A 23,744-nucleotide genomic window follows, 5' to 3' on the forward strand; every position below is an offset into this window, starting at 1 on the left:
TCTCCTTAATATCCTCATCACTTATTATTACTTTATCATCTTCACTTTTAATACATTTAATATGGTTGAAATTAAGGGTGTCAAAACCTAGCCCGAACCGTTAAGACCGACCAAAAAAACCCGAGACTGAACCGAACCGATCCTTATTGGATTGGTTTTGGACTGGGGTATGACGGGACCGGTTGAAAATCGGACCACACTGGACCGACCGATAACAAACCAAAAACCAAACTGAATGAAACCGATAAGAAAATAATGAGTATAAGGTTATGAATCATTGAATTGATTTCAATATTAGTGAGCAAATATATGGTTGTAAGATAAATTGTTACAAATTAATGAATATGAGGTTATGAAAATAGGAAAATTGATTTGTAACAATGCTTGTTCTATTGATCTCCTTTTTAAGTGTGGGGCTAATGAAATATTTTATGTAGTTGAAAAGAGAAAGATAAGAAAATAGGCACAAACCGAACCCAACTAGTTTAAAAAGACCCGGTACCGAAATAAACTTTCTATCTCTCCTTAATATCCTCATCACTTATTAATACTTTATCATCTTCACTTTTAATACATTTAACATGGTTGAAACCTCTGCTATTCCTTTCCCTCATTATAAGTATCTTATAGATAATTTTTCCCTTTCCTTTGTGCTCAGTTTGTTATAAAAATCTTGATATTTCTTCTTTAAACTTTTCCACAATCTTCTTAGGTTCATTTCTGAAAAATTTATACAATTGTAGATCCTAGGATTGCAATAGGGCCAGGTTGGGCCGGGCTTTATAAAAACATAGACCAACCCTAAATCCCTTTAGTTGGGCCTAGGTCCGACCCGACTTGACCTTAACTTATGTAAAATTTATCAATTTTACATAAAATAACATTGTAATAAAATATACTATGTCACTTATTGTATTCATATATAATATGTTATATAACAAAATTTGCGTGACGTTTAAAAAATTATATATATATGTTATATATCACTATATATATTCTATAATATAACTTAAAACAGAGCCCGACCCTCAACCCTGGTCGACTCTAACTTAGAAATTTCCAACCCTGACTCGACCTCAAGGACAGGGTATCTCAGCCCAGGCCTTCTTTGGGCTCAGGGTGGGCCAGGCCGGGTTCGGGTCTATAGGGCCAAACTTGCACCTTTAGTAGATCCTTTAAATCCTTAGTTCTTTGTCATGTTTTGAAACTAGCTTTCTTAGTCTTATTAGCTGCTTGAACTTGATCATCTCACCACCAAGTCTCCCTATGGGAATGTCGTTTTCCTTTCGATTCCCCTAGGACATCTTTAGTAACCTTCTTAATACAAGAAGTTATCTCGTCCACATTGTATCAGTGTCTCCCTCAAAATCCCACTTTCCATGTTTGACCGCTTTATCAGTAAATGATTTCAATGTATCTTCTTTAAAGTTTCACCACCTTATCCTAGGGCAAATAAGTTCACATTTCTTATATATGATTATGCGTAGACAGACACATACCCATGACCAATAATCGATGTTGTGTGATTAGGCTCTCTCTTGGTATAACCTTAGAATCCTTACATAACAATCTATTGGACTGTTTAGTTAGGAAGAAATCCATTTTGTTACTATACTGCCCACTTTTGAAAGAAACTAAATGCTCATCTATCTTTCAAAGTAAGTGTTTACAATGGATAAATCGTAAGCCGCAACAAAATCTAAAACTGAGATCCCCTTCTCATTCACTCTCCAAAACCATATTGGAGGGTATCGTGCAATAGTGGGGATAATTTGGACCATTGGTTAGTAGAGGGTAGAGTTTTATGGCCATTGATCCTCATGCGTTGTGAAGGAAAACTGTCCCCTTTTAGTTTTATGTAATAGGGTTAAGCATATATATATATGACGCTTTAGAAAATCTAAAATTGCGTTTGTTTGCTATGAGTAGTTTAGTGTTGGAACTTGGGATGGATGATTTTTCTTTCTTTCTTTCTTTCTTTCTTTCTTCGTAGGCCTGTTTGGCTTTTCATATTTCAATGTATAAGTAATGAGAAGAACAATTTTGAGAAACAACTAAAAGAAGCTAACAACAGGAAAAAAGAAAGATATCAAAAAAAAAAAAAACTTAAAGCAAAAATATGTACAATGAAGGACTTTATATAAATGAATCACAACCCCACCCCACCCCTACCACCATTACCTCCATAGCCACCACTACCACCGTCACCATCACCACCACCATCACAACCATCGTTGCTGCTGCTGCCACCGCCACCCCACCTTCACCACCACTTTTACCACAGAATAGTAGATATACTTCTGTTAATATGCAATCCATACGTGTTTATGTTCTTTTGTAGTGATAGAAATACTTCTTTTTTTTTTTCCAGTTTTACCATATAACATTTGTTGGTACAAAAGTATTCCAAAATAATGGAAATACAAAAAATTATTTCTGACTCAAAAACGGTAATTTGGAACAAAAACGTTGCCATACACACCCTAAAAGATCAAGCATGGAATATAGTAATACTTTTGCGAATTAAAAAAAGACACCATTTGTCATTCTGATTTCCAACCCTCAAATCTAATAATAATGGAGAGTTTGCAGTTCAAGTGAATTTACTGAAACTTCTCTCTTCCTCTAAGCACGTATGATGCCACTATAATTGAGCATATCCATCTTCATTAATCTATTTGATAATTTGATATATTTATTAATTTGTTTCTTATTTTTTATTTTTTAGGTACTCAAAAAAACTATTTGTATTCTAACTTAAATTGTTTATAAGATTACTGAAAACAAAAAAAAAAAAAAAACAAAAAAAAAAAACTCAAAAAATTGCAATCATGATGCCAATCAAATGTCTCAAAATAATAGCCGCATGCGGTGCACGGACTTGTGTTACCTAGATACAAGGCCGCGTGAAATGACCATCGTGCCCCCATGAAAAGGCAAAATCCTTGAGAGCACGATGGTCATTTCATGAGGCCCTGTGTCTGGGTGCAGGGGCCATGCATCACACGTGACCAGATAGCGTTATCTTTCCCATAATTTAAATACTGTTTATTTAACTATCCCTATTTAACTGAAGTTGCAATGCCCATAAAACAAGGGGAATAAAACTCATTAATTAATATAAACTAGGAAAATTTGTACCACATACTAACCTCTGTAAATGGGTTGCTTGATATTGCGTCGGTGGTGAAGAATGTCAAAATGGATAGAACGATGAAAAAATGTTCACGCAAAGGAGATGACGGAGGTCTGCGCCTGCAAGTAAGATGCCAGAGTAGAACGAGGAAACAATGGAGAGCAAAGGAGATGCCAGAGGTCTGTGCGTGAAGGTGAATAATGTAAAATGATGATCAAGAGGTAGTAAAGAATGTGAATAATGTAAAACGAAGATCAAGAGGTAGCAAAGATGATGAATAGTGTAAAACCCTCTTCTACCCTTTCACGCCATTACGGTATATGACGTTTTGCAATATCGTTCAGCTCCGGTAAACAACTTCAACTGTGAAATTTATGGATTTGTCCTCATTGAAAAAATAAGTTGGCTTTCAAATTACAGCCGGTTCCCAGTATACATCGATCTATAGTTAGATTGTTAGACTGACAAATACAAAACTTATAACACATAATGGACAGCTCATAATTAACCATTTAAATTGGACGGTGAGATTTCAAAAACGCATTCCGAAGCTATTTCCACGAACGTCCAATGACCTTTATGCCATATATATATATATATATATATATATATATATATATATATACTTACTGTTGCTTGGTTTTGGTTTCGGTGTCGAGTTCTTTTAGTTTTCGGGTTGTAATTTTCCAATCCGAAATCTGTCCAATAAGACATAGGTGTGGTTCGGTCCAGATCATTTCGGTTCAATTTGGGTCGATTTACCTGGTTTAGTCTCAATTTTGACACCCCTAACCCCGTGATGGTGGAAGCTGTATATGACCAGACAACGACCAATACGACATAGGTGCGATTCTGTTTGGACCATTTTGGTTCGATTTGGACCGATTTACCTGGTTTAGTTTCAATTTTGACACCTCTAACCCCATACTGGTGCAGACTTTATACGACCAGACAATGATGTCTTGCCATATATATATACATATATATTTATTATATCAATTTTTTAGTTCTAATAGATAAGAACAGAAATTACAAGATAAGTCGGTTTCAAATTTGTTTTATATCCGTTACTTTCCATTTTGAAAAGATTTAATCAATCCCCAAAGTTGGTTAATAGATATGCCATGTATTAATAAAATAAATGTAAACTTCCAAAATTGCTCTAAAAATCTGTTTTAATTTTAAATCGCGATGTGAAAATAGGAGGAAAGGGGCATGCAACTTTTTCTATTTGTTTTTCTTCTATTTTTAATTATTTCTCACTTTAGGGTTTTTTTTTTTTTTTTTTTTTTGTATTACTGAGTTTCCTTCCACCAACTATGAATGAGATCCCATTCACCTCAGAGCGGGAGAGGGTGGGAATAGATATTAGGAGGGTATTTTGGAATATACAAAAACCCTAGAAAGGGTTGGTGAACCCTAGGATGGTGAATGAACCATCCTCTTTTTTATTTTATTTATTTTTAATATGATTCTATTGTTTTCTATTCCAACAATTAAGATGTGCTTCCCTTTAGATTCGATGCTATAACTATAGCTTTGTTTTTAGTTTTTTTTTGAGTTCTACCTACCTTTATTAATTTATCTCTCTATCTCTCTCTGCCACGGACCATCTACGGTGGCCACTGGCCAAGCTCCTCCCCCCTTTCTCTATCCTTTGTTTTTTTTTTTGCTTTTTATAATTTTCATCCCTCAATAGCAATCCTCCTACTGAAGCTTCAAAACCTCTGCCTCCTAAAATTATAAATACACCTTAATTTTCCTCTTCCATCCATCCATATTCCAGGCCTTCTCTCTCTTGGATCGTGTGCGGGGTTTTGCTTTTCTTCCAGCATTAATTAAGGAGGTTGAGGATGGCGATTATTGTCGCACTCTTTGTCCTATGCGCTATGTTCTCTGGCACTTATGCCGATCCGGACACGCTTCAGGACATCTGCGTAGCGGATCTCACTTCTGGTAATAATCCATCGGTCATTTATCATTTATCTTTATCCCTTCCCTACGTTGTTATTTTCATGAGCAATCGAGGTTACAAATAGTTTTACACTACTACTACTACTACTATTTCTACTTCTACTACTACTACTACTAATTTTAATTAATTGATTAATTAATTACAGATATGAAGGCGAATGGGTATGCATGCAAGAACGCTGAGAATGTGACCGCGGCTGACTTCGTCTTCGACGGACTTGTGAAGGCAGGGATGACCAACAACACCATGGGATCGCTGGTGACGCCGGCCAACGTGCAGAAGTGGGCAGCGCTGAACACGCAGGGAGTTTCCATGGCTCGGATCGACTATGCACCGGGAGGGATGAACCCACCGCATTCCCACCCGAGGGCGACGGAGCTGCTGACCGTCCTTGAGGGTGAATTGGAGGTTGGGTTCTTCACCACAGGCAACGTGTTCATCAATCACACCCTAACGAAGGGTGGCATCGTCCTCTACCCAAGGGGACTCATCCATTTCCAGAAGAACAACGCAGATGTCCCAGCAGTAGCGTTATCGGCTTTCAATAGCCAGCTGCCAGGGACACAGAACACCGCTTTCACCCTCTTCACTTCCTCTCCTTCCGTCTCTGATGATGTTCTTACCAAGGCCTTCCAGATCGGTAGCAAGGAGGTTAAAATGATCAGGTCCAAGCTCACCCCCAAGAAGTAGTAGTAATAGTAATAGTGTGGGGTAGTTATTTATCTCTATCCAGATCTCTCTCTCTCTCTCTCACTCACTTGCTCATCATCACTATCCTGATGTGTGTGTGGTTGTGTATTTTGTCTTTTGGGAGTATTGAGTAATAAATTAAAAAAAATATTTGAATAAAAGGAATTTCTGATTGGATTCTAACTAGCTATTCTCCATTCCCTTTGAGTAAATACATAACTTGACCTTCCTGCCTGCGTCCCTGTTGGATAATAGACGTTGCTATCGGAAATTAAAAACTGATCATAGAAAGAACCCATGTGGCCAGAAACCATGCATCGTCAGTCGTCATTGATACGAAAGGATAGATCGGATAAAATTGGTGAAAGTGCCGTTCCTCCAATATTAATTAAAAGGGAAGTGTTTTTCTGTCCCCGAGCATGGCTATTGAGCACGTGGGATCAATGGGAGAGTGCGCAAAGGCATCAAGTGGGGCGCCTTTTATGCATTTCATTGGGAAATGGTGACTATTTCGGCCCTATGTGTTTACGTGCAGGCTGCAAAAGTCCCGGACAGAAATCTCTTTTCTTTAATTAAATTAAAACTACTTATGATTAAGATTCCCACCGGGTTTTGCTTCTCATATGACGATATCGTAGTCTCCAATATATCTATCACACAGTAATTAATTAAGTACTATTTAATCCCTCAATTTTTCCAATTACTATTATATATATATATATATATATATATATATATATATATATATATATATATTTGTGTTTTTAACGGTTAAAGATCAGATATATTCAATTCTTTGTAATGAAACAAGAACTTACTTGAGAGAATGTTCCTCACTGAGCTAATTGACATCCATAAGTAAATCTCAAATTTATTTTGAGTTCTATGGCCCTCAATCTTAATGGACATATAGGTGATGATACGTATTTCGAACAATATAAATGACCTTGATTATGTGTTTCGTTTATTTTTGGTATATCAACTTCATAGTGCAATAATATACAGTTATCAATTCTGTGTTTTTATTTAGCCCATAGTCCTTTATTTGTAGTTTACGTAATGTAAGATGATAAATTCATCAATACGATTAAAAAAGAGTATATATAGGATATTTATGGGGTAAGTGGGGGTAAAACAAATGGTCCATGAACGAGCTTAAACGTGTCGGGCTTGGTCAGGTGCCCGTTAGTCCATTCACTTGCACCGTGACCGATATGTTTAGTTAATGTCTCGGGCTTGTTTCGGGCTTTCATTGGTCGGGAGAGGTCTGTCCTACCAATGCGAGCTTAGTATTGACACCCCTAGGCCCAACCTTTGTGTCTATCTTCCCCATTCCCATGGTTAGCGCCAATCAAGGTCATCTCTGTCTAGCCCTAAGGGTGGATTAGGGTTGGATTTTTCGGGCCCTAAATCAAGTCGGGCCTAGGTCCAATTAAGGGAACTCAGGATTGGGCTGAAGTTTAAAAAAATCCGACTCAACCCAACCTTAATGCAACCCTATTTCCATCCATGTATTGGCATATATACAACCTCTCAATTGTGAAAGCCATGGATTTTTCAATGCTTTATTTGATACTGAGCAGAAATTTGATAAGTGAGCTGAAGACCTTGGGAACACCACTAACAAAATTTTAGCACCATTAGATTATATATATTGTGATTGACCATGTGGCAAGGCTAGCTAGGTGCTTGTTTCCCGATTACGTTGTGCATGAGACATCTAGAAAAATCACTCCCAAAATTATTTCTTGGATTTTACGGTTTTTTTTTTTCATTGAAACCAATCAACGTAAATAGAGTCGACTAGCATAACAATGAGTAAGTGCTACTTCATTTTCAACTACGCATACATTCAGATGCATACACATTTTTTTCTTCCCTATTCAGGTTATAACTAGCAAGACTCAACACATATAGCAGTACAATCGCCCTCACCCCAACCCCTTCGAACAAAAAAAAAACCGAGAAGTCCATGTTCATATACAGTCACACTTTAACCGTTTGATAGGAATACCCGATTCTTGCTGCGGTTGAAGCCTTGACCATTCAAGATACACATCTATGCATGAAAACTTTGGTAAAAATCAATTATATTATATTTATGATGATGGGAGTATTTAGAATTTGCCAGCTTCTTTTAGATGTCTTTTGCCTTATTCCAAAAGTTATTTAACATACAGGGTATAAGGGTTTTCAAAAATAAATTAAAAATGATACATCATTATGTAATTATTAAAAAGTAACATTGTCTTATCTTTCTTTGGAATACAAATATGAAATGAAACCATTACCCTCACTGAAGAAATAAAAAATTGTAATAAAATTACAAATTATTTGACATCTTGAAGTTGCCAATAAGAAAATCCCATATGAGGATGTATTAAAGTTGAAGATAAAGATAGTCATTTTGATTTAGTTGGTGAGTCATATTCTACTGGAGTTTTAACCAAAGAAAAGAAAGAATTCCATTGTTACAGCATCATTTTAATACAGAAACCAAGAAGTTACATTCATGGTTTTAAGAATTGGATTCGGATTGGAATCGACTAACATCGATCCCGATTTCCACCTCTCTGAATCGTTGCTTCCTAAATCGGAATTGGATCGATCAATTCTTTTTCATTTTCTTCATAATCCATTTTGACTTGGACCGATTCATAGGCCGATTCTCAATTTCTAAACCAATTCGATTTTTTTTTTCATAACATAGCTTAGATTCCCTATTATTAGACGGATGTAGGCCAATTCGGATCGAGAGTCCTCCCTGACCGATTCTGGTCCTGATTCCGAGTTATAAAACCTTGGTTACATTGATAAATTGTGGTCATGTTGGACTCTGATCCTCTACTGCCGAGCTGCCCGATAGGATCCTACTGCCAAGACATAGCAAGGCAGTCATTCCCGGATCCAGATCGTCTATTGCCGAGTTGCCCGGCAGGACCCTGCTGCCTAAATATGGTGAGGCGCACAATGACCGCCTTACCCCAACTCGGGCAAGGTGCTCGGGCAGGGGTGAGGCGGTCATTGCACGCCTCACTATGTCTAGACAGCACGGTCCTGCTGGGTAGCTCGGCAGTAGAGGATCCAAATTGTACATTACATGTCTGATCGATAATGCAAAAGAGAAACCACTATAATTTCGGTAGTGTCTAGTTGACAAAATTAAAGAAACAGAGAACAGAAGACTCAGGAAAAGAATTCCCGTTACCATAGAGATCATGAATCATGAACTTATGATGATGATTCCTTTGGAAGAAGCATAGACTCAAGGACAGCGGACTTAGGATTGACCATGGGAGGACCCTTCTCCCTCCGTTGGAGCTCATCGAGGCGGAAAGTGATAAGCTTATCCCAGTTCCCACCTTCAAAGAGAACCCCGGCCTTGCCGTCTGTAATTCTCTGCACGATCCCACAATACATGTAAAATGGGTTTTTTGGGTTCTTCACGATGGCGATCATACCGGGCATCAAGAGGGGCAATTCTGGCGGTTTCGATTTTGTGCTCGGAATCGGAATCGGAATCGAAGGGTCAGAACCAGAATCCCAATTTCTTGGAGGTTGTTTTTCAATGAAGCTCTTCAATCCCTTCTCACCTCCAGGGAATCCCCCGGTAAGGCCCAATAACTCCTTCTCGAAAGCATTTTCTGCAACTTCAAACGACGACACAACAGTACCAGTAGAAGATGAGGAAGACGTACCTGTAGTTTCTGGAATTTCAACCGTTCTCTGGAGCTCTAGTTGAAGGCCACGCTCTCCATTGCAGAGTCCTCTGCCCCCCATGACTTCCGAGAGGTTTAATTTGGCTGTGCGTTTTAGATTAAGGGAGGTAGAGGGCGCTTTCGGAATTCTGGAAGATTGTCTGTAAGGAGAATTGATGAGACTGAAACGGGCTTCACCAAGAAACTGAGATTCCAAAGAAGTTGGGATTCGGAGGCTTTGAAGGCTGAGGAGAGCCATAGATGCAGACGCAGATTCCACACAAAGTCACAGATGCAGATGGATCATGAGTTCTCGGACTCCACACCTCACACTCTCGCACTCTCACGTGTATCAAGGTATCAGTGTCGAACTCCAACCTTCGGACTTCTTCGTTGTGTGTAAAAAAACAAAAAAACAAAATACTCTTTCTAAAATTATTCTTGAAGCCATCAGAACAGCAGATTATGTCACAGTCAAAACCTTTGTAGGAAAATAATTCTCTCCAATTACCCCCAGGGAACAGCGTAGTTGAGTTCGACCCCGCCTCCCCCCTTAGAGCCACCCGCTTGAGAGGAAATATTGAGCAGGAACCATTGGATGTTAGAGCTGCCAGGCGTCTTCATTTCTCCTAGTACTATCACACTACACACTTTTAGGGAATTGGAGAAGATTAAAATCCTTGCATACCTGAGGTATGAATAAAAATCCTCCGCAATGCAACATCTTGCGGTGTAGTGGTAATGCAATCTCCGGTTACCGACGACATCTTCTTCCTTCTTCTCTCTCTCGACTTCTTCCCTCTTCGCCATTGCCAATACAAATAGAGAAAGCCATTAGAATCCATTACTCTAGAATCCGAGTAATGCAATGACAAATTGTTATGATTACTCTGTTGGTTCAAGTTGCAAGGGATGTTAACCGAAAGAGAATTGAATGAGATGACTTAATCTTCTTCTTCAGCAGTTGACGCGAATTATGTTGAGCAACAATAGAGTTGTTGTTGTTGATGTTGAACAGTGATGGCCACTGAGAGGGGGGGTGAATCAGTGGACTCTAAAAATCTGTTCCCTCAACAGTTTCACTCCCAGTTCACCTGTTGAGATCTTTAACATTCACCAAAACCACCCACACAGTCTTCTCAAAAGACACGCAGCCACACAAGCACACTCTAATAGCAATCCTGACTCAGTCTCATACAACCACAGTCACTGATACTACTACCAAGAGCTGCTAAACAAAGTGTTGCCAAGAGCTGCTATGTCAACTGTTGGAAATCTCTCACTCAAGCACACTGACCCAATCACAATTGGAGGACCTCACTAATGGCATACATATACACATACACACCCCAGTCTGACTGTCAAAGGCTCTACCAGGTATGTACACCCATCCTGCAGAAAAGCACTTCTAACAAAGGCAAGCAATCATCCACAACACAACGAAATACGTGCATCGACAGTTTGCCTACGTGCACGGAGTAATGGTCACTTGGACCTCAGCATCTACTCATCACTAATTTTCACAGCATAAAACTGAGAGGCTGCACCCACGCCAGATGATGTTTTAGTCACACCTATGACTTAGGACATCTGACGTGCTTCTATCCCTAAGTATAGAGACAAGGTTGTTACCCCCAATGGTTTCCCCAACACCCACTGGTAACCAACACTGTGTCCAGATGCAACTAAATAACTCAACAAAAATACTTGGGCTTATATGAATGCCCTACAATGTTAAGCACATCTAGCATAGGTCTCAACATGCATCCCTACTGCTAGCATATACAATGAATACCGAAATACAAAAATTACAAAGTCAAGAGATAAAAATTCTCACAAGCATGTAGTGTCTCTGATTCCTGGTATCCGTAGATCGAGCCTGGCAACTCTGGTAGCTCACTGGAATCTTCAACTTCTCCCAATTTGATGGAGAACTGGAATCTTCAAGTGTGCTAAATCACTGATGCTTTGGAGTGGTTCCTGGCAATGTGGGAAACCACTTTCTTCTTCCCTTCTCCTTTCTTTTCTTTTCTTTTCCTTTCTTTTCCTTTCTCTTCCTTTTCTCTTTCTTTTCTTTTCTTTTTCCCTTTCCTTTCTTCTTTCTTTATTCCACCGAATCTGAGATTGAACTTCAACTTCTTTGGATTTTCTTCTCTTTTTCTTCCATTCTTCTTTCTTCCTTCCTTCCTTCTTCTTCCTTTCTCCTTCTTCTTCCTTTTCTCTTTTCCCCTTTCTTCCTTGGCTGCAACCACGAAGAGAGGTGCTATTTAGGGCTCCAACCCATTGAGGATAAGCTTTGGTGCAATCCAAAGAGCCTTCTATTTTCAAAATCAAAGCTTGAGAGAGATGAGATCATTCCATTTTCTTTTGGTTGCCCTTTTTCTTCTAAAATGGAAAAACCCTCTTTTTTTTCTTTTTTTCTTCTTTTCTATTCTGCAGCTCTCCACGGTTCTATGATTCTCTCCATGGAGAAGAAGACCACCTCCCTCTACTTTTAACAAGAGACCATGTAAAGGTCAAAATAGCCCTTTTTAGATGGGCCAATGGGATTTTCAAAAAGGGAATCTTCAATCTAGCATTGATTAAAAAAACTTCCCAAAGGTAGAGTGACTTGCACGGATTCCAAAGTGCTTTTTGAAGAGCCAATCAAAAGCTCTAGAAAGGAACCAAAGACTTTATACAACCTTTTTCAAAAAGCCACTCATGACTCCACTTTTTGAAATCTCTTTAACTTTTGATAATTTCAAAAAGACCCTTCTTGTTTCACTTAATTATATCATTGTAGACAGTACTTATATATATTTACAAAATAAACCCTTGAAACCAAAAATGAATCTGTAATGCTGACCGAGAGCATGAGATGAAATCTAAAAATTTCAGATTTGCTTCTATACTGTGCACCCATACGAGAAAATTCATAACTCCCTCGTCTGATTTCGGATTGACAAACCGTTTGAACCAATAGAAAGAAGACTCGACGAACTAAATTTTTCATGTAGAATGTTCCTCCAAGTTCTATCAGTATACCCTCCAAAAATTCTGATGAACGTGCTACCAGTGCAGAAACCTATAAAATCAACATTCTTAATACACCTAGCCTTCATCCAAGGCTGTTTAAGGCTTTCAAACACAGCACTGAACAATCTTATGCTGCCACATAATCCCCGGATGCTCCAGCATCATTGCCAATATGTCACATCACTGTCAAAATGACCAAAATGCCCCTGTGAGTTGTATCAACACCCCCACTGACCTTTGTGACTGACTAAATCACCAACATACTACTGGATGCTCTCTGTCACCTGGCTAGGCCATTTATACTCTTCAAAATTATATAAATGCCCCTGAATGCTGTCCATACTTAAAATGACAGAAATGCCTCTGGATGACTCCCAAACACTATGGGACCTCTGTATACACTGCCAAACCCCTATAATGATATCATTGCCATTGTGAACACTGTAAGAACTACTAGGGATGGTAGGGACACTATCCAGTCACTACCTGCATTACCATAAGCATGTCTATTCAACCAGAATGCTTCCTGAACTGGCCTAAGCGCTGTAACTGCACCAAGATGCATTGTGTTGACCACAACAACACACATGCACTGTGTTGACAACACACAGTCACTGCCATCTGAACTGTGTGTTCAACAATCTCCCCCTTTGGAATTGTTGTCAATACATCATGAGCAGAATATCATCAAAAGTCATCCATGCTCATGAGTCTCTCTCTCTCCCCCTTGACAATAATTGCAAAGGGGTGAAGTGGACTGCCTTCCACCTTCATTAGAGACTCTCTCCACCATCGACTCCCCCTAAGTCCAATCTCTACTCCATGTTACTGAGCACAACTGCTTGAAAATACTCCCCTTGCTTGGGATATCTCTGTGCCCAACTAGTGTCTCTATCTCCTGTATATCTGAGAACACCATCTTTGGCCTCAGTACCAAAGAAATCCATCTGACTCCACATGAGTCCAAACTAAAAGTAGCAAAAAAAAAAAAAATAATCCTTATATCCATCTGCTGCCTCTGACAATCACCTCACCTAAACAATCTCTCCCAGTGTGGGATACAAGCACCTATAGGAGTGTCCACCACATCTTCCTATCCTACAGGTGTGAATTCTCAAACTACATAGGAGTGCCCATACGCATCTTCCCTATCCTATGAGTTGAAAATTCAATTGCTCACCTCAAACTCATAGCCACCCAGCACTACTCAACAGATCAAGTGTTGTCCAAAGTGGATACACACAACTAAAATGAACTGCAGCTCACAACTGCAACACCATCACCAGCTGTCCAACATAAACCTCTGCATTTAGTCAAACCAACATATCACTCCCCCTATCACCGGTGCTGAAACATCCAACTCTGCCCAAGTTAGACAATCACTATACTCACTGAAGAACTGCACTCTGACAACTGTCTCTGAAAGTGATACCAACTGAAACTCTGACCCATACTGATGCACATAAAACTGACTGTTGGTTGCCACACTCATCAACTGCAAACCTTTGACATCACTACTAACTGCTCTGTCCTCTGACTATCCTGAAACTACTCATCCGATGACTGTCATATCCATCAAATGCAACAACACTGTCGAGAACTACACTGTGTGTTAACTGATGTCTCCAATCCAAGCACTACTACAGGAACTCTACTGCTATAATCTGAGTCTTGTTTGGGGGCACTAATGAACATCTAGTAAGCTCCCCCTCTCTTGTGCACCTAAGTGCACCTAGTGCTTGGGAGGTGTGCCCACTCCCACACCTAAGCTGAGTAGTGTGAGGGTGGTGAGTGTAGCTGCACACACCTCAGTGTGCCTCTCTCTCCAAACTCTCTGACCAATTGCCTTGGTCTTCTATCTGGGCTTCTTCTCAGAAGCTCTCCTGCTCTGCTGCCTATCTCTCTGCTCAGTCACTACTCTGTATCTCTGTCTGTGCCCAACCGAACCAACTGACCTCTTTATTGCCTTCCCAACTGATGGTCTACTCTCTCTGAAGCTTGCCTGAACAATTGCTGAACTGACATCTGTCTTCTGTCTCCAGACTCTGTCCACAACTGTCCTGGCCCTCTGTCCGATCTGTCTAGTTGATGCTTGTGTCCTCTGTGTATCTCTGACTCTCCATGTACTACACAAGGCCATCTGAGAATGGTCACTAGACTGTGACTGATGCTGCCTACTCATCTGCTGCCTCCTAGAACCTCTTTTAGGTTTCCTGGTTCTGGAGTGTAAATAATCTCTCTGTCACTGAGCAAGATGAGGGGAGATAACTGTCCTGCAGTGCTTGGCCCAATGTCCAAGCTGGTGACATCTGAGGCACTCCACTGCCTGTCTGCCTAGTGGTGCTATGGGAGTCCTCCCTCCATAGCTAATGGATCCTGCGCTCTGAGTGCACTCTGTACTCCCGTGTCCATACCCATTGCACCTGTGACAATACCCATAAAAATGTGACTGCCTCACTGGGGGCTGCCTGTGCCAACTGGGTGGTACTTTCTACCATCTGGTAGGAACCATCTGCCTTTGCTAGGGAAATCTACCAAGCCTGCCATGCTCAGCCAATCTTTGATATAATATACTATATCTCCCTGTGTCACCATGTCTGCCTTGCCTCTGCTGGCCTCTACCTCTGAACTCTGTACCTCTCCTCTGTATCTGTTGGGTGGTACCTCTAGTTTGTGTCCCTCTGATCTGCCTCTGCTGAGGACTACCTCCACACTGTGCCTGGTGTACTGGAGGTCTCATCTGCATGTGCCTCTGCTCTCTCTGTCTCTGTCTCCTCTGAGCTCTCTGTTGTATCCTACTCTGAGCTGTGCCAGTGCTCAGTCTTTGTGGTCTGCTCAAGTCTATCTCTACAGCTCTGCTAGATGACTCACCCTGCTCTGCAATAGAATCAGAACTAATGATGGGTGGTCTCTGACAATCATCAGACTGAGCTGGCTGTCTATCAATATCTATAACCACAGATGGGATGGATGTCTAACTACTCTGTAGCTCCTACAACTGTGTCTGTAAGGCCGTGACTTCTACCTGAAGTCCTCTGCATCTCTCCTCAAGCTGACTATCACACAACTCCTGTACTGATGTCTCCAGTAATGATCTCAGGACTGTGCTGTCACACTCTGACTGTCTACAGTAGACACATCTGTTAGTCTCAAGCTCTGCCAACTGTGACTTCAATGTAGTAGTCTCCACCTCCAGACTGATGTACATGTCATCCCTCCTGATGACCTGAGCCTCCAGCTCCTCAACTATAATTGAGGACTCTCTCAGCTATGCTCTCAAGGACTGGATGGTCTCTCTAGCATCTATGAGATCTCTGGAGATCTCCTGATGTCTATCCCTCTCCAGTCTCAACTCACTGAGAGCAGATGTCAGCTCTCCTCACCAATCAATCTCAGTATCATCTACCTCATCATCAGAGTCCTCATGTAAACTCTGAACCGCCATGCTCTCTCTCTCATCAGAAATCATGCACACTGGCCTATCCACCTCTGTCTCTGAATGAATAGAATAACACTCTCCTGATGATTTGCTAGCTGCCTCTGATGCTGACTCATCACTAGCTGACTGTGCAACTGCTCTGTATGGTTCACCACCATATAAGCTCTGAAGTCTATCCCACATAGACTTGGAGGATGTACATCCACTAACCTTAACTTTAATGTCATCACTCAATCCATCAAGTATAAGAGTTTTGGCTTTGGAATCAAATCTTTTTTCTTTCTTTAACTTTCCATAGCCCTTCTTGACTACCTGATGCACATCATAACCTCCTTTAGCTCCAAAATATGAGTCCATCCTGCATCTCCAGAAAACATAATCTACACCATAGAAGATAGGTGCTCCTGAATCAAAAAATCTGGGATGTCCGAGGCAATCAACTGCTACCATCACTACCAAGATCACCTTAAGCTGCTGAAGCTAACTGCAGGGACCTTGCTCTGATACCAATTGTTGAACAGTGATGGCCACTGAGAGGGGGGCTGAATCAGTGGACTCTAAAAATCTTTTTCCTCAACAGTTTCACTCCTAATTCACCTGTTGAGATCTTTAACACTCACCACAACCACCCACACAGTCTTCTCAAAAGACACACAGCCACACAAGTACACTCTAATAGCAATCCTGACTCAATCTCATACAACCACAGTCACTGATACTACTACCAAGAGCTGCTAAACAAAGTGCGGCCAAGAGCTGCAATGTCATTGGAGATCCCTCACTTAAGCACACTGACTCAATCACAGCTGGAGCACCTCACTGATGGCATACTTATACACATACACACTCCAACTTGATTGTCAAAGGCTCCACCAGGTGTGTACACCCATCCTGCAGAAAAGCACTTCTAACAAAGGCAAGCAATCATCCACAACACAAAGAAATACATGCATCGGCAGTTTGCCTACGTGCATGAAGTAATGGTCACTTGGACCTCAGTATCTACTCATCACTAATTTTCACAGCATAAAACTGAGAGGCCGCACCCACGGTAGATGATATTTTAGTCACACCTATGACTCAGGACATCTAACCTGCTTCTATCCCTAAGTATAGAGACAAGGGTGTTACCCCCAATGGTTTTCCCAGCACCCACTGGTAACCAACATTGTGTCCAGATGCAACTGAATAACTCAACAAAAATACTTGGGCTTATATGAATGCCCTACAATGTCAAGCACATCTAGCATAGGTTTCAACATACATCCCTACTGCTAGCATATACAATGAATACCGAAATACAAAAATTACAAAGTCAAGAGATAGAAATTCTCACAACCATGTAGTGTCTCTGATTCCTGGTATCCGTACATCGAGCCTGGTAACTCTAGTAGCTCATTGGAATCTTCAACTTCTCCCAATTTGATGGAGAACTAGAATCTTCAAGTGTGCTAAATCACTGATGCTCTGGAGTGGTTCCTGGCAGTGTGGGAAACCACTTTCTTCTTCCCTTCTCCTTTCTTTTCTTTTCTTTTCCTTTCTTTTCCTTTCTTTTCCTTTTCTCTTTCTTTTCTTTTCTTTTTCCCTTTCCTTTCTTCTTTCTTTACTCCACCGAATCTGAGATTGAGCTTCAACTTCTTTGCACTCTCTTCTCTTTTTCTTTCCTTCTTCTTTCTTTCTTCCTTCCTTCCTTCTTCCTTTCTCCTTCTTCTTGCTTCTTCTCTTTTCCCCTTTCTTCCTTGGTGGCAACCACGAAGAGAGGTGCTATTTAGGGCTCCAACCCATTGAGAATAAGCTTTGGTGCAATCCAAAGAGCCTTCTATTTCCAAAATCAAACCTTGAGAGAGATGAGATCATTCCATTTTCTTTTGGTTGCCCTTTTTCTTCTAAAATGGAAAAACCCTCTTTTTTTCTTTTTTTCTCCTTTTTTTTTCTTCTCTTCTATTCTGTAGCTTTCCACGGTTCTATGGCTCTCTCTACGGAGAAGAAGACCACATCTCTCTACTTTTAACAAGAAACCATGTAAATGTCAAAATAGCCCTTTTTAGATGGGCCAATGGGATTTCCAAAAAGGAAATCTTCAATCTAGCATTGATTAAAAAAACTTCCCAAAAGGTAGAAAGTGAATTGCACGGATTCCAAAATGCTTTTTGAAGAGTCAATCAAAAGCTCTAGAAAGGAATCAAAGACTTTATAGAACCTTTTTAAAAAAGCCACTCATGACTCCACTTTTTGAAATCTCTTTAACTTTTGATAATTTTAGAAAGACCTTTCTTGTTTCACTCAATTATATCATTGTAGACAGCACTTATATATATTTGCAAAATAAACCTCTGAGTCCAAAAATGAATCTATAATGCTGACCGAGAGCATGAGATGAAATCCAAAAAATTCTAGATTTGTTTCTATACTGTGCACCCATACGAGAAAATTCATAACTCCCTCGTCTGACTTGGATTGAAGAACCCTTTGAACCGATGGAAAGAAGACTCGACGAACTAACTTTTTCATGTAGAATGTTTTGTCAAGTTCTGTCATTATACACTCCAAAAATGCCAACGAACGTGCTACCAGTGCAGAAACCTATAAAATCAACATTCTTAATACACCTAGCCTTCATCCAAGGCTGTTTAAGGCTTCCAAACACAGCATTGAACAATCTTATGCTGCCACATAATCCCCGGATGCTCTAGCATCATTGCCAACATGTCACATCATTGTCAAAATGACCAAAATGCCCCTGTGAGTTGTTTCAACACCCCCACTGATCTTTGTGACTGACTAAATCACCAACATACTATTGGATGCTCTCTGTCACCTGACTGGGCCATTTGTACTCTTTAAAATTACATAAATGCCCCTGAATGCTGTCCATGCCTAAAATGACATAAATGCCCCTATATGACTCCCAAACACTATGGGATCTCTGTATACACTGTCAAACCCCTGTAATGATATCACTTCCATTGCAAACACTGTAAGAACTATTGGGGATGGTGGGGACACTATCCAGTCACTGCCTGCACCGCCATAAGCATGTCTACTCAACTAGATGCGCTCGAATCGCTCGAAGGCCAATCGCACCAAGATGCATTGTGTTGACCACAACAACACACATGCACTGTGTTGACAACAATGACAACCAACACACAGTCACTACCATCTGCACTATGTGTTCAACAGTTGATGTTTTTTATTTTGAGAAATTTATCTTTACCAACCCTAGGATTTCAAACAATTACGTTTATCATCCTTGGAATTTCATCTATTTTATAAACGTCCCATGTATTTTAAAAGATTCTGACAAACGTACCTCTACCGATAGATGAGAACAGTTAAGTGATGATGTCATCACTCAAATATAATCTAAAAATCCATAATACCCTTACAAACATACTCCTACCATAGTAATATTTTTAATCCCCAAACTAACCCTGTGTCCATTTGACATGACCATTTAGGCCTTCCTCTTATTCTTCTTCTTCTTCTTCTTGCTCCTCCTCCAATTGATTGGTAGCGGTGCTCACAGTTGAAGAAAACCCTGAAACACAATGGCGGCACTCCTTAAGTCAGGGAAAGAACCAAAGAGGGAACCGTCTTCCTCTCCCTTCTTCTCCACCTTTTCTTTTCCCATGACCGAAGTCCCCCAAACCAAACCCCATCTTCGATTTGCCAATAGCTGAAACCATTCCACAGCATCTCTTTCCCTTCTTCTTCCCATCTCCATCTATTGCAGCAAACGATCGAAACCCTATTTCTTTTTCTTTTTATAAAAACTAATCTCAAATTTCAGGCATTCCATTTGAATCGGCTATAGATGTCTTGTGATTTTTTATTCCAATACTGACTTCAGTTTTAGTTTATGTATCTAAATCTAAAACTTTCCACCGATTCTGGTTTGTGATCAGATCAGGAAACAATTGTATGCCAAGAGCATTTCTCTTGAAGACGAGGGTGCTGTAACGACCTGGTGGCCTTGTGTACCTTATGAAGATCCAAAGCCTACCTAAATTTCTACAGACCTGTTGAGTTTGAAGAATTTTGTTTCCGGCAAATTTAAGAAAGTGCCCATAAATTTTGGACCTTTATTTCCTGAGGTACCGGTAAGGTTGTGCGGTTCCTCTTATAGGGGGGCTGAAATGATCATTCCACCCCTTGACCGAACACACTACCTGGGTGGGATCCACCCCCTTTTTTTGTTTTTTTTAATGGAAACCAAAAGCATTATATTGGAACTTACAGAGTTTTTGTGGCAGGCATTTCTAGCCAAATTCGTAGCTATAGCTAGACAAAAATTATCGCCAGCATTTGTAAAATATACATCCTGAGTTAGGTCAGATATATATAGTAAGTCTTTGAAAAAGTTCCATGACCATGGGCATTTGATTGGAGATGTAAGAATATCAGTGATCAACTTGTTATCACACCAAACTTCTTTAATCTTCAAACCAATGCAGGCAGCATGGTTGATTCCTTTACAGATCGCAAAAAGAAGTGAGGCTAAAGCTTTCGAATTTGGAATATTCCCTACAGCAAAAAACTTAAGTCTGCCATCTATCAAAATGATAAAGGACCATCCTGCGACACTTAGTCCAGATAAATTGTGTCCTGCACAGATTAAAATAGGAAAATTGAGCATAGGTAAGTTAAAAGAAGAAATGTTAAGAGAGACCACTTCATTATGATCTATTACATCCAGGGATGAAAAAGAGGGGGGGGGAATAAGTTTTGATCCGAGATCCATTTGTGAATATATTTCATTATCCACATTGGATCGACCTTCTCTGAGCCAATCACCACTTTGTTTCTAGCTAACCAGATGTAATAACAAGTTATAATAAACACACTAAAAAACCAAGAAACCATTTGTTTATCCGACCTGAGCTGAAGATAAAAACACAAACAGAAAAGTTTCAGATTGTCAAAATCCAAAGAGTCAATTCTTAACCCCAATGGTCTTGCCGCCCAGATGTGTTTAACGCAATCACAAGATAGGAAAAGGTGCCATGGAGATTCAACACCATTTCCACACTGAGCACAGGAAGGGTCAATCTGGATCCATTTTGATAGAGTGGCCTTGGTAGGAATTCCTGCACTTAGCAAACGCCAGAAGAAGAACTTAAATTTTGGATGAATCTGAATTTTCCAAAAGAATTTCCACCAAGCAAGGATCCATCCCCTTTTATTAGAGGCACTCAGGAACCATACCGGACAGGGGAACCGTAGATGATAAAAATTCACAAATTTTATGGCTTCCCCTTGTTTTTAGCCCCCATCCTTTTGTTGGTGATCTGGATCATCTTTAGGAATCAGTAGCTCTACTTCTTTTATGGGGTAGTGGACGTAATTGTTTCAAACCCAGGGGTGATAGATGTAAATTTCCCTTCTTTTTTTTTTTATTATAAGTGTTGCTGTTGTTTTTTTTGTTTTAATGAAAGTGTAATCACACAAACCATGTTGTTGTTGATGTTGACAACCATCCCGGATGGATTGACGTTCACGTCTTGAAAAATGCTCGGTAAAGCCGATTTTCTTTCCAGTGTGATTGCTCTAGCCAAAACACATCTGGCTCTTTGAATTCTTTAGTCATTTCTTGGAGTGTCTATAAAGATAATGAGACGAAGGAAAGAGAATGGATGTATTAGTGATCAATGGATCTTTATCCCCTGCAATTCCCTGTCCAGTCCAGTTCCTCTAGTACCCCTAATAAGGGGGGATGCAATGACTAATCCACCCCTGCCCGAATACTCTACTCGGGTGGGGTCCACCAAACCATTATCGTCTACGGTTCTCTGACCGGTGCGGTTCCCTAGTGCCTCTCACAAGAGGGGGGTGAGACCCACTCGGGGCACTTAATCGAACACGTACTCTGCCCGAATGGGATCCACCCTCCTCTTGTGAGAGGCACTAGGGAACCGCACCGGTCAGGGAACCACATACGATAAGAATTCGGGGTTCAACCCCCTCTTATTACAAGGACTATGGAACTGGACTAGGCAAGGAATTGAAGGGGATAAAGATCTTTATGCCCTGCAATTCCCTGCCCAGTCCAATTCTCCTAGTGCCCCTAACAAGGAGGGACACAATGACCATTCCACCCCTCCTCAAACACTTTGCCCGGGTGGGGTCCACACCTCTCTTATTATAGACACTAGGGAACTGGACCAGACATGGAATTGCAGGGTATAAAGATCCCAAAACAACCCTTCAAGGACCCTCTCATTGAGAGAGAGGGTGGAGGAATTTTTCCTGGCATCAAAGACGAAGGGGTGGATTGCATTTATAGTGGGGAGAGAGAGAGAGGGACGACAATGATGCTTTCAACTCCAGATCTCAACACCCCACAACAACCCTTCAAGGTCTCCACCCTTTCACTGAATCCTACTTCAGATTCACTCTCCAAGCCTTCCCTGGGTAGCCATCCTCTCCAGTTCTGCTCTCACCTCATCCATGGCTACCCTTGCCCTCCTGAATTCATACAGAAGGATCCCAGGTCGCCCATCGATCCGATTGATCTCAGTTGCGACTCTCTGCTGCAACCTTGCCATGGACACCATGAAAGCCGATCCAAATAACAAGCAGCCCTCGTATCCTCGTCTTTTGAAGTTTAATTCTGACCAACAAGACACCAATCTGCAGAGCAAGATCATCAGAAGAAGTGAGCTCACGTTTCTCATTGCATAGAGAACACCACGAAGCCCATTGAGCCTGGAATCAATTGAGACCTTCTCATCGAACTTGAGAGACGGGTTGCATTTTATTTTCCATTAAAGCCCTGTTCTCCTCTTCAACACGATTTCTCTCTAGTGTTCGGGCGGGTAAAACCTCAACCGGGTCATTGCTATGGGTATTTCATCTAGGGATTTTTCAATCACACAATTGCCTATCACCACGTGGCATCCTATGAAGGCCGCACTGCCACCGCAGTGCGGAGGATTTTTATCCGAATAGTATTGGGTGGATTGGAAATAAAAAATTTCAGACGAAGGTAGCATTTTGGATATTGAAGCAATCTTAAAGAAAGAGTAGTAATCGTAGATGTGTAATGTAATTCTGGTGCGACTGTGCGAGGATGAGGCCATTAAGCAGTATAGGAATTAATCTTATTCTATGTTTTGTTTTTTCCTTTTTTGGGTCCTTCTATACGTCATTATAGAGAGTGAAGCAATTCACTTCATTATACCTTTTTTAATCTTTTCAAATACTTTTCTAGTTGGAGGGGAAGCGCTGTAAATAGATAATCGAAAATCCGAATTCGATCCACATCCGTATCCGTTTAGGGACATCCGTATTCGTTTAGAGATACCTTGAGGGTTTTTGAAGATTCAACAAGTTTTAGAATATGAGGAAAAGAGAATCATGATCTAAGAGATATGAGTTGAGAGTGAATTGCATCCGCTAGGGGGAGGAAGGTCCGAGTTACACAAGGTAGAGCTGTTAACGGATAGTTTCAAAAATCTGAATTGGATTTGCATCTGAATCCATCCAAATCCGTTTAGAGGTATCCATATTTGGCCAAGGAATATTTGGATCCGATCACATCCGATCCGTATCTAATCCCTTTATAAGCCTAGATGGGAGGGATTGTCTCTCTCTCTCCTGATGCGACTCCCGCAACACTCCCCTCCCCCATGTACCCTGATTCAATGCCAATTTCTGCATCTATTCAAACAACTACAATCCATCCTCTACTAACCCTCTTGTTGCATATCCATCTATCATCAAATGCCAGGAATCCATATTCTTGCAAGAGTATGATCGGACATTCTAAGTAAGGATGTAAACAGA

General features: G+C 40.6%; 2 protein-coding genes across 2 annotated transcripts; one reads left to right on the forward strand and one right to left on the reverse strand.

The window, feature by feature from the left end:
- Positions 1-19: 19 nt before the first annotated feature.
- Positions 20-23,555, reverse strand: LOC122672637 (NAD(P)H-quinone oxidoreductase subunit S, chloroplastic). Its single transcript, XM_043870098.1, has 3 exons — positions 23,543-23,555; positions 9,033-9,792; positions 20-30 (listed from the first exon to the last, which is right to left on the reverse strand). Exon 2 carries the CDS (start codon positions 9,756-9,758, stop codon positions 9,033-9,035), a length of 726 nt encoding a protein of 241 aa, XP_043726033.1. The 5' UTR covers positions 9,759-9,792; positions 23,543-23,555; the 3' UTR covers positions 20-30.
- LOC122672638 (germin-like protein 5-1) lies at positions 4,990-5,808 on the forward strand. The gene is made up of 2 exons (XM_043870099.1): positions 4,990-5,092; positions 5,257-5,808. Exons 1-2 carry the CDS (start codon positions 4,990-4,992, stop codon positions 5,799-5,801), a joined length of 648 nt encoding a protein of 215 aa, XP_043726034.1. The 3' UTR covers positions 5,802-5,808.
- Positions 23,556-23,744: the final 189 nt, after the last annotated feature.

Source organism: Telopea speciosissima, chromosome 8 (genome assembly GCF_018873765.1).
Source record: "Telopea speciosissima isolate NSW1024214 ecotype Mountain lineage chromosome 8, Tspe_v1, whole genome shotgun sequence".
NCBI classification, from domain to species: domain Eukaryota; kingdom Viridiplantae; phylum Streptophyta; class Magnoliopsida; order Proteales; family Proteaceae; genus Telopea; species Telopea speciosissima.

Coding starts and splice junctions, on each gene's coding strand:
- LOC122672637 (XM_043870098.1), bottom strand. CDS start 9,758: ATGGCTCTCCTCAGCCTTCAAAGCCTCCGAATCCCAACTTCTTTGGAA.
- LOC122672638 (XM_043870099.1), top strand. CDS start 4,990: ATGGCGATTATTGTCGCACTCTTTGTCCTATGCGCTATGTTCTCTGGC. Junction 5,093..5,256: donor CGTAGCGGATCTCACTTCTG/GTAATAATCCAT, acceptor AATTAATTACAG/ATATGAAGGCGAATGGGTAT.